We start from the raw sequence: 15,416 nt of genomic DNA on the forward strand, positions 1-15,416 counted from the left end.
CTTAACCCCAAGGTTGGCAAAATCTAAACCATAACCTTTTATTCTCCTTTTGGCAAGTTTCTAATTTTGACAAATCAAATATTTTCAATCCTTGGCTAGGTTAGCTTGAGCTGGGTCAAAAGGCTAGATTAGCCTATGATTTTCAAGTCAAGTTTGAACTCAGACCAACCAGTTCGCACTCATCCTATGTTCTATAAATGATAGCACATAGAATCCAATAACCAAGTTTGAAAGAGAACCTACATAGAACTATAGATGTAGTATTCCCATAAAAATATAGAAGCAAAAATGATAGTTGTAGTATCAACATTGGTGTTTCTTTTACAAAAGGAACAAGTGAAATGCCAGTACTCCTAAGATCAACTATTTTAGCAATTTTGGATTTGTTACGATGATGGAAGCTTTCATGCAAACATCGTTAATCAAGAACACAAAAATAAAACAATAACACATACGGTACACAAGGTTTTAATATGCTTTGACCAACCATGCTTATGTCCACGAATGAGAAAGGATCATTCCACTATACAATAGAGAACATTATAGAGGATAGAACCAAAACATTATAGAGGACGTAACCAGATACAATTGTTGGGTTTCCGAAACATCCCATGTTTCCCCACTCTTCGTATCCCTACCCTACCACAAGCCCTCTCACTCCACCGGGTACCTTCCGTTCTTCCTCACATCTCTATCCACTTCGTATAGTCTTTACAAGCCCATATCTATCTCATAACTTTTTCCCCTCATGACCTAGAATATTTATGGAGATATTTCCAACAACCTTCCTTATTCTATAAGAAAATCTAATATTATAATAATATATCAACCTAGAAATATTCTTTACAAAAAAAAAAAAATTCTATACTAATTAGGAATTTTGGACACTTCCTAATAGGATTAATGTTGGCACACTACAAGAAAAGAAGCCTTTGTTGATAGTTTTTCACTGTCAATGTAAGGTATATCTATGAAGGTAGGTTATTGTTCATATATGTTATCTACACCAGTGACAAGAAAAGTTTAAAGGTAACTTAACATATACATATGTTAAGATTTCTTTATTTTTACAAATGATGAAATCTTATTAGTATATGATATGTCAATGTTTATTTCATATATGTTAAGGTTGGATTCAACTTATATCAAGATTACTTAATCTTATGTCAATGTTAACTCACTCTTTTGTTAAGATTAGTCCAACGAATATCAAGGTTAGGTATTATATATCAAGGCTTTTAGATACATATGTCAAGGTTAGATTTTATATATATCATAATTGGCTTATATATGTCAATGTAGGGAAAAAGTAAAACTGTGAAGGTTCCCCTCGAAAAATTTTAAAATTATTTTTTAATATGAAAAATTGAACCTGTTGCCATGTATAATCAATTTGATATTATTTAAGAATGATAATGAAAATCAAATTATCATGATTTTATATATAATCAAAACATATTTAATATACATTTAATTATTAATTAAAGCACAAATCAATGAACTTGTTTAAAGTTATCCCCAATTTCTCTATATAGAAGAAACTCATATGATATACAACGAAATTAAAAACACACTATAAGACAATATACATAAACTTAAATTAAGTTGCTCATGTATATATCTACAACCAAGTCTCTTGCCTCCATCTTGAAGCATTACTTTATAGGAAAGCCTTAAATTTCCAACACCCAAACTTCGAATCTGTAGCAAAAAATATAGAGCATATTAACAAATTAAAAAGAAAAATGTATAATGAGGAGCAATCAAATATCAAGCTTTATGAAGAATTTTAATAGCAAGCTAGCCACTACACCTTTATTAGACAATAATAGATTATTTCTTAATAACACAGATAAACAAACCAACTCTCAAATATTAAAATATTGATATAGAAAAAACATATGAAGGCTAAACCTAGGAGCAAAACCTAAAACATAAATCATTTTAACCTAATGAAGTTATTGTTTTGATCCAACCTCAACCAAGATATTTAACTATTTAGATCATTATTATGATTTTTTAACCTAACACTTTCCCTGAAATGTCCAAGGTTTCCATCAGACTATACAAGTCAAAGATAGCTTCATTTGATTGCTTAGAAAGACCAAGAAAAAAATGACAACACAACCAGCTATAGTTTATCACTACAATAAAATTGATTATTAGTGACAATAAATTTTGTCGCAGAAGATAATAATATTGTCGCCAAATAGATTTTGCGATGAAAATTCTTTTGTTTCATGGACGTCGCCAATTCCTCGTCGCGAAAAGTTTTAGCAACGAATTAAATATTTCGTCTCGAAAATTATATAGAGGCAAAAAAAATTGTGTCTAATAATTTTTTATGATGAAAAACTTTGTTGCTAAATATACTAAGTGAAAATTAAGTTGTCGCCAATTGGTAAAAAAAAAAACAACAAAATTGATATTTTTGTTACTAAATAGATTTTGATACAAAACCTTATTTTGTTACCAATGGTTAAAATTATATATATATATATATATATATATATATATATATATAATTTAAAATTAAATCATATCTTATTCAATTAATATTATATTGATTAAGTTTTATAAAATTATAACACCTGATTTAATAATTAAATTATGTGATAAGATAGGTCAAATACATAATTGATGATATTGCCACCAATACAAAAGAATATTTGTTATATCCACATATACAAATAAAGGTACCAAACATTACAATCCATATTTGAAAAATATGATAAGTTCCAAAACAAAAAGAAAAATAACAAACTAAAAATATTTACATGTGCAAAATTTTATAAAATTAAAAAAACACAAGTAAAAAAACTAAAATATACATAAACTCTCGAGGTTTATTTGATGCAATCCATCTAGATCTTGATAAGGATGTGGTAATCAAGGTTCATGATCTTTGACTCTTAATATATCCAAATCTTGAGTCTCGCAGCTATTTTCATATTTCAACCTCTATGAAGGCTTGAGCACTTTCTAGCATTAGTTTGCCTTTGTAATTCCAACTCTTTTTCTACAAACAAGGAAAGTCAAATTGTGTGAGATACAATTAATTGAATAAATAAAAGTTCCATGAATACATTCAAATAAAATTTAAATGTCTAACTCTCATCCTATTTTTATTAAATGCCTAAGGCCCAATGCAAATGTCCAAAGTCCAAAAGCTATAATAATAACCCAAGCCCAATATCTAATATAAATGTTCAAGCCCAAATCCAAAATTCCATACAAATATCCAAAGCCCACATGAAATAATAATGAGTTCCAAGCCCAAAAAACCAATATAAATATCCAAACCCAACAAGCCCAATATACAATACAAATGTTCAAGCCCAAATCAAATAATAATAACAACACCCAAACCCACTATCCAATATAAATACCCAAAGTCCAAATCAAATAATAATAACAATATCCAAGCCCAACATCCAACATAAATATCTCAACCCAATATTCAATAAAACTGTCCAAGCCCAAAAGTCCATACAATTATTCAAAGCCCAAATCCAAAAAATGAAAATAATTAGGCCCAAATTTAATATTTCAAATTAAAATACAAATTCAATACACAATAATTAATCAATACAAATTAAAAACATGTTAACTTAAAATTAAATCATTCAAAATAAAACCCCAAAATCATCTAAATCCAACCCCTTTACACACAATATTCAAATTGACCAAAAACTTAAACACAGTATTCAAATTAACATTCAAATTAACCCCAAAATTCACACACAATATTTAAATTAACCAAATATACCCAATGTCCAAATTAACCCAAAGTCTAAATACAATTATCAAAACAACCCAAAATTTACACAATATTCAAATCAAATAAATGCAAATTTAACACTAATAATACCCAAAAATAACCAAAAGCCCAAAATCAATAAGTTAAATATCCAAGGCCCAAACCAATGCATATCTTAAAGCCCAACTGAAATAATAACAACAATACTAAGTCCAATATCCAAATCCAAATAAAATAATAATAACAACCCAAGCCCAATATAAACATTTAAGCCCAAATGAAATAATAATAATAACCAAGCCCACTATCCAATATAAATATCTAAGCTTAATATTTAATAAAAAATGAAATAAATCAAAATAAATCTAATTAAGGCCAAATTTAATATCCAAAATTAAAATACAAATTCAATACACAATAATTAATTAATACAAAATAAACATATACTAACTTAATTAAACCATCCAAAATAACATCCCAAAATTATCCAAATTTCAACCCAAAATTTATACATAATATCCAAATTAATCACTAACCTGTTGTAAGAAGATGCCTTTTGGGCTGACCTGTGTGAAGAAAAATCCATCATTGCTAAAGAGTGTTCATGATTTGAAATTAACTGCTGCATTTTATATTTAATACAAGTAGAGCACCATCTTTGACTACATATTATGAACAAACAAGAAGCCCAACTCCCTTATAAAGCAATTTTATTGATCTAAGCAAGCAACCCATGCATCTAGACTCAAATTCGTTACATCAACTCTAAAAGCTGATAACAAAATTTTCTTTAAAAAGTTAAATTCTTTAGGTCAATTCACAGTTGACAACAAGACTTCTTTTAAAAATATTAGAAGATATGTAGTGCTTCTGTAAGAAATGGGTGATCAAATTTTTACCCTCCAATGATACATGGAAATTTATGAGCCCTTAATGACCAACCAGGGTTCCCACTCAATTTGATGGTAGTGAACTTAACTACATAACTTCTCTACATTTTACTATTCGTTTATAGATTTTCCTAGATCGAGGAAAAGTGTAGGATGGCAGCAGCAAAGAGATCACTCCAACCTAAGGCAAAACTAACAAATGATAAAAACCCAAAATGCAACAAAAAAGGAAGATATAGGACTGCTAGATCATATACTGTTTTAGAAACTTGGACAAATCTATTAAACTCAAATACTTCCAGAAGAAATAATGATACATGGCTGTGAAGGTAGAACTTGGGAGGGACTGAAAATTTTCTTTGTAAGTAATAAGGCAAAGAATTCAATAGACATCTACATAACCCAAAACTTGCAACCCATATATGATACCAAATTTTCAAATTCATGCCGTGGAGACATTCATTTTGTTGTTCAAACTTAGATATTCTTATCCTACTGCCCATAGGAATAGATTAGAAAAAGACAATAAATAAACCATTCTATAGAGAATTAACCTAAGTTTTTAAAAAGACACTTCGAATAAACTAACCTCGAAATATATGCCTAAATTTCCATTCATTATCATGAAGATCCCTTGCAATTAACTCTTGGGCTGGAGGCTGTTGTGAAAAGTCCTGCAGGCCAAAAGTGTGAACTTAGAAATGCAAGGCATTTAAAATCAAGAGACCTAAAGCTGGATGATCAAATTATATAGTTGTAATAAAGATTTACCAAAGAAGGAAACACTTTTTCAGCTGCTCGGCGAGGAACAGAGAAGCCTCCATGTGTACTTGTGTCACTAGCTATCAATGTTTTACAGAAATAATTCGATGGTTGTTTGCTGGGCACACCCAACTCTGCTGGGAGGTACGCATCCTTTTGCTCTTGCTACAGAAAAGCCCATTTTAAACAATTGAAGCAGAATTGAAAATCAAAAAATTAGAAATCTAATTGAATCAATAATAAGCAGCTTACTGGACTCAATGGTTGTAACGTCATCTGCGCATATACTTCATCTGTCTCAAAATTGAAAAAAGAAGAATGGAGGGAAAAAGAAGAAAGAAGGGAGGGAAGAAGAGAAGGGAAAGGGGGGCGGCGGGAATTTAGGGTTTTGGGGGAGAAAGTGAGGAGAGAGAAAAAATAATAAAATAATAATAATAAAATAAAGAAAAATGAGAAAAATAAAATAATAATAAAATAAAATAACTAATAATAATAATAACAAAAAAATAAAATTAAAAATGGACGAGGGGGCAAAAAAAAATCAAATATATTTAAAATTGAAATACAAAGATAAAAAAAATGAGTTCAAAATCAATACAAAATAAAATTAAGACAAATTTTGGAGTTTACAAATAATAATAATAATAATAATTTAAAGGGATGAGTGGATCAAAATAATTAAAAGTCTTAAAATTAAAAACTAAGTATAAAATTTGGCAGATTTAAAAGGATGAGTGGGCCAAAACAATAAAAAAATCTTAAAATTGAAAACTAAGTATAAAATTGGACTCAAAATCAATACAAAATAAAATTATGACAAATTTTAGAGTCTACAAATATATTTGTCATTCATATGTAACATCTTTATCTTTTATTAATAGTTTTACAAATTTATCCTTGATTTTAAATACCTTATAGTTTTTTACACAATAAAATAATTAAATAATATAATTTTAATTAATAATAATTATTAAGAATAATAATTTATACTACTAAGGGAGGGAATCGAGTCTTAGGAAGGATTAGGAGAAGGAAAAAAAATTTCAAGATTACAAGTGCTAATGTGGAGGAAAGTATAGGTAGAGAATACATGGAATATATGTCATTTTTGTTAATAGTATATAAAAATAATTTATTAATTTTAAATATAATATAACCATTTTTGTTTTAGTCTCATTGTAGCATTGTTGGAGATTTTATCAGTGATAGATTAAACTTTCTGAAAGTGGATCAATAATGAATATTATGATAGAAGATTTACATAATATTAGTAATAAATTATTTTCATCTTTCACCTTATATATGACTAGCTAGACATTTATAACCCAAACATTTGTGCTAGAATATTTTTTTTTCCGATATTATTACATTTGATTATATTATGTTTAGTTTTAAAATATTTAATATTAAATTAAGATTCATTTTATAAGTCTTTATATTTAATAGGTGTAATATCATCTAACAAAGGTTAACTTGGCTTGATGAGTGGGTGTTTAAACATTTAAACTTTTTGGTTGGGGGATCGAATCCCCCAACTTCAAAAATTTGGAGCCAAATTTTGGGACAACCATATGGCAAAAAATATATTATATATTGTTAATAAAATATGCATATAAAATATTAATATATAAAAACAATTTATTAATATTTTAAATTTAATATTTAATCATTTTTAAATTTTTAGTCCTTTTTAATCCTATTAAATTAATCAATATTATATATTTTATACATATAATATAAATTTACTATAATATAAATATAAAAATATGTAATATAAAAAAATTGAATTCAAATTTCAAATTGAATTAAAAAAATATATTTAATATTAAATTAAGATTCATTTGATTCAATTATATTTAATAATAGAAAATAAATAATAATTATATATAATTTTTAACATTTAATTAATATATTAATGATATAGAAAAAAAATTTGTGAAGAAAATTATTATAATTATTTTCATGTTGGAATATTTTTATTTAATTATAAAATAATTATTAATTATTTATTAAAATAATTCTTTTTAATTCATACATAATTTTTTCATTTTTTTGTTTATAAGTCTTTAGATTTAATAGGTGTCATACCTTATAGCAAAAGTTAAGATAGCCTGTTGATGGGTGGGTGAATAAATGAACATTTTGGTTGGGGATCGAATCCCCCCAACTCTAAATTGGCAAGAAAACTATATTATATATTATTAACAAAATATTAATATATATATTTTTAATTTAATAATTTTTAAATTTTTAAATTTTTAGTCCTTTTAATCCTATTAAATTAATTAATATTATATATTATATATTTTATAAATATAATATATATTTAATATAATATAAATATAAAAATATATAATATAAAAAAAATTGAATTCAAATTTTAAATTGAATTAAAAAAATATTTTTAATATTAAATTAAGATTCATTTGATTCAATTGTATTTAATAATACAAAATAAAATGATGATTATATGTAATTTTTTTAACATTTAATTAATATATTAATGATCTAGAAAAAAAGATTTGGGAAGAAAATTATTATGATTATTTTCATGTTGGAATATTTTTATTTAATTATAGAATAATTATTAATTATTTATTAAAATAATTCTTTTTAATACATAAATAAATTTTTCATTTTTTCGTTTATAAGTGTTTATACTTAATAGGTATCATTTCTTAATATCCAAAGATAAGTTAGCTTGATGGTGGGTGGGTGAACATTTTTACTTTTTGGTTGGGGGTTCGAATCCCCTCAACTCCAAAAATTTGGCCCCAAATTTTGGGGCAGTCATATGGCAAAAAATATATTATATATTATTAATAAAAAATATATAAATATTTTTAATTTAATATTTAATAATTTTTAAATTTTTAGTCCTTTTTAATCCTATTAATATTTTATATATATATATATATTTAATATAATATAAGTAATAATATAAATATAAAAAGATATAATTTAAAAAAAATTGAATTCAAATTTTAAATTGAATGAAAAAAATATATTTAATATTAAATTAAAATTTATTTGATTCAATTGTATTTAATAATACAAAATAAATGATGATTACATATAATTTTTTTAATATTTAATTAATATATTAATGATGTAGAAAAAAAGATTTGTAAAGAAAATTATTATGATTATTTTCATGTTGGAATATTTTAATTTAATTATAAAATAATTATTAATTATTTATTAAAATATTTCTTTTTAATACATATGTAAATTTTTCATTTTTTTATATTTATAAGTCTTTATATTTAATAGGTGTCATACTATATAACAAATATTAAGTTATCTTGATGGTGGGTGGGTGAATATTTAAACTTTTATCGAGGTTCGAATCCCCAACTCCAAAATTTTGGAGTGAATTTTGGGGTTGGAAAAAATGGCGAAATATTGAAAGCTTTTGATATTTGACAACATTTTAATCCTCGAATGTAACATTATTTGAAAAATATATTTAATGTGTAATAAAATGTAGATTCTAATTTATATAAAAGGATTTCACAAACAAAAGTATTATATCAAATTATTCAACTCATTTTATGTAATCCAACAACTAAGAGTCATATGTGTGTGACCTAAATCAATATATAATTATAAAAATAAAAAATTTATATTTTCAATAAATATGTAGATTGTAAGATATTAAAATAAAATATGTTTGAATATTATACAGTATTATCTAATCTTAATTATTAATATATCATATGAAATAAATTTAAAAATAATATTTTATACCATGTTGCAAAATAACAATAGGCGGCAAAAAAATTTTGTCCCTAAAATTTTATATATTCTTTAGGAACAAAAATTTCAATAAAATATTTTGTTGTGCAAAAATATATTTTACGACAAAATAATTGTCACTAAATATTCATTTTTGTCGCAAAAAAATTTCAGGAATAACTTACTAGCATGACTTTCTCATTGTTAATATTTTTTTGTGACAAAAATTACATTTTTGTCACTAAATTTGTTGCACCTAATAAATTTTGAGACGATTTTTAAATTTTGTCACTAATAATAACATTTAGTGACAAATTTTTTTCCCCACATTAAAACTTCGTCGCTAATTCTCCTATTTCTTGTAGTGAATTACCAAGCTCTACAGAAAGGTACAGGAAAAAAATAAATATGACATCATATTGAATGAGGATAGGAAAAATAAATGAACAAATTTAGCAAGAACTAAAACAACTCCAAATTTATGTAAATGCAAACTATACCTGGTTTCATCTAAAACTGCTCATATAAGGTATTTTTTTAAAATTATTTTTCCATACAAAAAGAACTTATCCTTATAAAATTTGAGGAACTTGTCTTTCCACATTTGGAGCTTGGAATTTGAGGACAATGAAATGTTGTTGACCACCAAAAAGTTGTTCTGAACAATCTCACCAAAGCCAAAGAATGTGGGAAGCAAAACAACTCTAAAAACCAGAGCAACACATTTACATGTCTAGAATTCAAATGGAAACCAAAGAATTTCAAATGCTTACAACTTGACAAGTCCCTTTGAGACTCAAAATCAAAAAACCCAATAACTAAATATTTCAACCATCACACAATCCACACTTTTTCTTCAATAAATCACAAAGCAAACTAGAATGTACCCAATAATTAAAGATCTAATATGTAGAAATTTTGAGGTTTTGGATCTCAAGTTTGATGTAGGTGAAACCAAAATCAACATAATCTTGATTCAATGATGTTCTACATGACCAAAAGAGGAAAATAGATTATTAGAATTTAACTAACAAGAACAAATAGAAAAATGAAATATTACCATTTCCACACCTTCATTTAATCGATTGAAAGAGGCAAAGACCCATTCAAAGCCACAAAATTAAGTGCCTAGGGAAGAAGAACCCATTTGATTTGAAACACAACAACATGCGTTTATCGGTATTTTTACCGATTTTTCAAGAAATTTCCCAATATTTCCTACTAGTCCAGCTTGCACACAAGATACAAAATATGTCCAATTTTTTTTTTTTTTTTTAAAAAAATACATAAGATGCTATTTGGTAATCTAATCTGATCATGATTTGGTAATCTGATCATCACGATTATTGATGGATAAAGACACCCATAGCAAATGAAGCATTAAAAGAGTATTAACATATGCATCCAAAAACAAAAACCAACTATTTTCCAAATATCATCAATTTAATAAAGCGTTATATGTAAAGACATACTTGAGTCTTCCGTATCTTTAGTTCGAGCAACCAATATAGGTGGCAATGGAAGATATGTGAAGGTAAAGGAATGACAACTTAAAACAAGTGGACTATGAAAAGAATATAGGAAAATTTATTTCCTGTGTCTATGTGTACCATGTGAAATTTGGAAGAGGGACAAAATTTACCATCAACAGGTAGAGTGTCTCTCATCCATTCCTCATCCATAATATCCATAAGCACACCAAGGCTTACTTCAGCCATGCGTGATCTATACTTGCCTTAATATCCTTTAAAAAAACAGGTATACACATTACTGAAAGGGAGTAAATTAAAGGCCTAATTAACATATTCATTCTAAAATTAATAGAGAAGCAAATGTTTGACTCCAAACCATGCACAATCATGATAGATATACAAATACACCTCACAATGGAATCAAGGATTGAAATGTTGAAAAATTTCGGTGATATTTCAGAGAAATATCGCTTATCGGCCGACTTTGACACAATATTCGTCATCAATTACCAGTTTACGGAAATTTTGGTAATTTATCGAAAATATCGCTGATATTTCGGTATTTATCAGTATTTTTACCGATTTTTCGGGAAATTTCCCAACATTTCCTACCATTCTAGCCCGTGCACAAGATATAAAATCTGTCCAATTTTTTTTATAAAAAAACATAAGATGCTATTTCGTAATCTGATCATGATTTGCAAGCCAAGATTGTGTTTTTCAGTCTGGCTCAAAAATCGTGGATTTAGGGTTCGTGAAATTTAAATCCAATGGCATAAAAGCAAAAAAAAACCCCTAGAACAGTTCCAGAAAACACTGGGAGCAAAAAAAAAAGCAATTTTTTTGGTTTTCCTTGGGGGTTTTGCATGGATTTTCTCGGAAATCAAAAGAGGATGAATTTCCCTAGAAATCGAATAGGGGATGGATTTTCTTGGGAATAAACAAGGGTTTTGCAAAGAGAAAACACAGGGAGCAAAAAAAAAAAAACAATTTTTTTGGTTTTCCTTGGGGGTTTTACACGGATTTTCTCGGAAATCAAACGAGGATGAATTTTCCCAAAAATCAAATGGGGAATGGATTTTCTTGGGAATCAAACGGGGGTTTTGCAAACAGAAAACACAAGAAGCAAAAAAAAAAAAAAAACAATTTTTTTTTGTTTTCCTTGGGGGTTTTGCATGGATTTTCTTGGAAATCAAACAATGATGAATTTTCTCAGAAATCGAATGGAGAATGGATTTTCTTGGGAATCAAACAGGGGGCTGCAAAAAAAAAAAAACAATAATAACATGATTAGATTAGTACCTACTAGGATTGAGAGTCGTAGAGAAGGGCGAATTCTCTCGTCTGGAGAGCAACTTTAGAAAAGGCCTTCTTGATGCCTGATGCCCCAAGTGAGAGAAGTAGTGGCCCTTTTGATTTTTATAGTTAGTAGAGATAAAAAAAAAATAACACAATAATAAAAAATGAAACAAATCATGAGAACAATTTTCCTCTCTCTATATAAATAATTATTAATTACCCATCTTTATTTTGATTAAATCACATTGAAATTTCCGTTTTTATGGACGATATTTTATGAATTAAAATTAATTTGATAAAATAAATTATTAATAATCTTAATTATTTAAATAAATTAATATTAATAGAAAAAGTTGTTACCACATATTTTTAATAAAATTTTAGAAATTAAATCTCAAATAAAATATTTTATATAAATTAATTTAATTTTTCATTTAAAATATAATAAAACGTGTTTTAATAAAAATATTTTAAAAATTTTAAAATAAATATTATCTTCAACAAGATGGTCTCCCTTCATCTAACAATATAGTAGAACTACATCAATCTTCATTTTGATGCTAAGACTATTGCAATGTCATATGTATTATATTTATGTATAAATTATTTTTATTCAATAAAATCAAATATTTCTTAACTCAATTCTAACTTTATACACTTCCAAAATTCATATTTATTAATCTTAAAATTCAAATATCAAATTTATTGATATATCTCTCTGTCTACCGATGTTTTTTTTTTAATCATATTTATATCAATTATATTTACAAAATAACTTTAAAATATGAATTCTTACTTATTTTATCATTTTTTGGAGTTTTTCCAAGCATTCCTATAAATTTTAAATAATTTTCGCTCCACCAATATTTGTGAAAAAATATCCATCGATATTTTTTCAATATTTCTGATATATTTGTAAAATCGAAGTACTGATATATTCGTAATTACCGATATTTTTATTCTTGGTTTATAGCAAAAAGTTTCAAACCCTAAGCTCTCAAAATGAATATCGGGTTTTGAGAAAATGAGGAGTATTCTTTGTAAATACCATAGGGAACCTTGATAGGTAATTATAACATGATATCTTGACTTATAATCCATAGGTCCTTTAAGATCATTTTACTAGAATTAAAATGGCATATATGTTTAAAATCATACCTTGACTTTTGATTTTATGTCAAGCTAGCCACATTATATAAGTACCTTGACATATGAACATACTAACTATACATTGACTTATAAATTATCTGTCAAGATTCTATTATATAAGTCATGAAAGAATTCAACAAAATTTTATATATGTCATCATTGGTTTAAACAAGTTGTATATGTCATAGTTCTTCATTTAAATAGGCAATATTGACACATATCACCTTAAGTCAGGATAATACATGTCAACAATGACCTTTTTTCTTGTAGTGGCAAAAGCAAAAGAAAAGAAAATAATTAAGAGAAAAGAAAATTGACCCAACTTTGCATGGTTTAGTCAAACTTAACCTATTTATATAAGAATATAGGTTTACTATATTCTATGGAAAGAGGAATTTATTCTATAAATTTTAATTAACCTATAGTAAGACCACATTTCTCAACTTGGAAATCTAAGGTTCATAAATGTGGTAAGGGGGTGATATAAAGTTTAATTAGTAGCATATTTTGAATTCAACTAGTATATTTTTAGCTTGCTAGATAGTAACAATTTTCTTTTGTTGTGAGTTGTGCAGTCATAGCAATAGGAGAGCTTGGAACATTACTTCTAGTAATTTGTGCATGGTGGTTGTACAAAGTACTAAAAAGGAGAAAGAAAATTAAGTACAAGAAGAAATGCTTTAATAGAAATGGTGGTTTACTCTTGGAACAACAATTATCTTCAAGTAAAGGAAATGTTGATAAAACCAAATTGTTCACTTCCAAAGAGTTGGAGAAAGCCACTGATCGTTATAATGAAAACCGAGTCATTGGACAAGGAGGCCAAGGTACTGTTTACAAAGGAATGTTGATGGATGGAAGAATTGTTGCAGTTAAAAAGTTGAAGATAATGAGTGATAGCAAACTTGAACAATTCATTAATGAGGTTGTCATTCTATGCCAAATTAATCACAGAAATGTGGTTAAGCTATTAGGATGTTGTTTGGAGACAGAAGTACCTTTGTTGGTCTATGAGTTCATTCCTAATGGAACCCTTTCTGAACATATCCATGGCCAAAATGAAGAATTCCCAATTACATGGGAAATGCGTCTTCAAATTGCTACTGAAGTTGCTAAAGCTCTTTCTTACTTGCATTCAGCAGCTTCTATACCAATCTATCATCGAGATATCAAATCAACTAACATACTTTTAGATGATAAATATCGAGCAAAAGTGGCAGACTTTGGAACTTCAAAATTTTTTTCCATTGATCAAACGCATTTGACCACCCAAGTACAAGGTACTTTTGGATACTTGGATCCAGAGTACTTCCAATCAAGCCAATTTACTGAAAAAAGTGATGTCTACAGTTTTGGAGTAGTTCTTATTGAGCTTTTAACTGGGAAAAAGCCAATCTTGTCAACTAGATCGGAAGAAAGGAAAAGTTTAGCCTTATATTTCAAAATATCCATGAAAGAAGATCATTTATCAGATCTTCTTGATGCTCGAGTTGTAAAAGAGGGTATGAAAGAAGATATCAATGAGATAGCTTTTCTTGCAAGACGATGCATAAACTTGAATGGGAAGAAAAGGCCTACAATGATGGAAGTTGCAATGGAGTTGGAAAGAATTAGAAAGTGTCAAGGAGATTTTAGAGCTCAAGAGAATTCTAAGGAGATTGAATACAACACCACTGAATTGATTGGGCCTTGAGATGTTACCACCACTTCAATAGATTCTTGCTTGAATACCAATGCATCTTCTTCATCGGATGTTTAACGTCTATTGTTTCAAAGGTCATTTTAAGTTTATAAGCATAATTTTTCTTATCATATTATATATGCATTCATGTAGAAATATGAGACTACTTTAGCTACTACTTTGTGTAATTTTTCTTTAAAGCAGTATTGTACGATGATACTTTTTATATGGGAATGATTTTTAGTTGAACCTAATGTTGTTGTATGATGCTTCTTATTTAATTAGAAGAAATAGTACCACTTCATCTTGCCTTTTGACTTCAAGAAAATTGTGGTTTGGCATTTCTTTTTCACATGCAATTCATTTTGTGGGCAAGTGTTTATAACTTTTATAAATATTGTCAAGTACGATTTTTGTTTTTTTTATTTTTCTTTGTTCAAGCCTAGGTATATTTCTTTCACCTTGATTAAAAAAATTCTTTATTGTAATATCCAAATAAAAACCAAAAAAATTAAGCATTTTTTCTAAATAAGAAAGTATAACTGTGAATTTTCTCCATCCAATTAGTTGATATTGGATGAGAGACAAAGGTAAATTTACAAAAGAGTTCAGAAGTACAAACAATTTAGAAATACAACTAGTATAATGTTAACCATCATGAACAA

General features: G+C 26.9%; 1 protein-coding gene and 1 long non-coding RNA gene across 3 annotated transcripts; both read right to left on the minus strand.

Annotated features, from left to right (window-relative positions):
- Nucleotides 1-1,562: 1,562 nt before the first annotated feature.
- On the minus strand, nucleotides 1,563-10,676 carry LOC132253566 (uncharacterized). Its single transcript, XR_009465418.1, has 2 exons — nucleotides 10,623-10,676; nucleotides 1,563-1,701 (listed from the first exon to the last, which is right to left on the minus strand). It is a non-coding gene; the product is annotated as an uncharacterized LOC132253566 (long non-coding RNA).
- On the minus strand, nucleotides 2,657-5,770 carry LOC100855361 (auxin response factor 12). 2 transcript variants are annotated; one of them, XM_019218138.2, is made up of 5 exons: nucleotides 5,665-5,770; nucleotides 5,422-5,577; nucleotides 5,240-5,324; nucleotides 4,297-4,326; nucleotides 2,657-3,019 (listed from the first exon to the last, which is right to left on the minus strand). In XM_019218138.2, the coding sequence occupies exons 1-5, from the start codon at nucleotides 5,686-5,688 to the stop codon at nucleotides 2,955-2,957; spliced, it is 360 nt and encodes a 119-aa protein (XP_019073683.1). In that variant the 5' UTR covers nucleotides 5,689-5,770; the 3' UTR covers nucleotides 2,657-2,954. The 2 variants fall into 2 exon arrangements, with proteins under 2 accessions (XP_019073683.1, XP_019073684.1); XM_019218139.2 differs by lacking the exon at nucleotides 4,297-4,326.
- Nucleotides 10,677-15,416: the final 4,740 nt, after the last annotated feature.

This window comes from Vitis vinifera, chromosome 3 (genome assembly GCF_030704535.1).
Source record: "Vitis vinifera cultivar Pinot Noir 40024 chromosome 3, ASM3070453v1".
In the NCBI taxonomy this organism is placed as follows: domain Eukaryota; kingdom Viridiplantae; phylum Streptophyta; class Magnoliopsida; order Vitales; family Vitaceae; genus Vitis; species Vitis vinifera.

Bases quoted from the DNA above. Each gene is read 5' to 3' on its own strand.
- LOC100855361 (XM_019218138.2), bottom strand. From the start codon at position 5,688: ATGACGTTACAACCATTGAGTCCA. The intron at 5,325-5,421 runs GTAAATCTTTAT...TTTGGCCTGCAG, and splicing joins AAAAAGTGTTTCCTTCTTTG to GACTTTTCACAACAGCCTCC. The intron at 4,327-5,239 runs GTTAGTTTATTC...TTCTTCACACAG, and splicing joins ATTTAGGCATATATTTCGAG to GTCAGCCCAAAAGGCATCTT.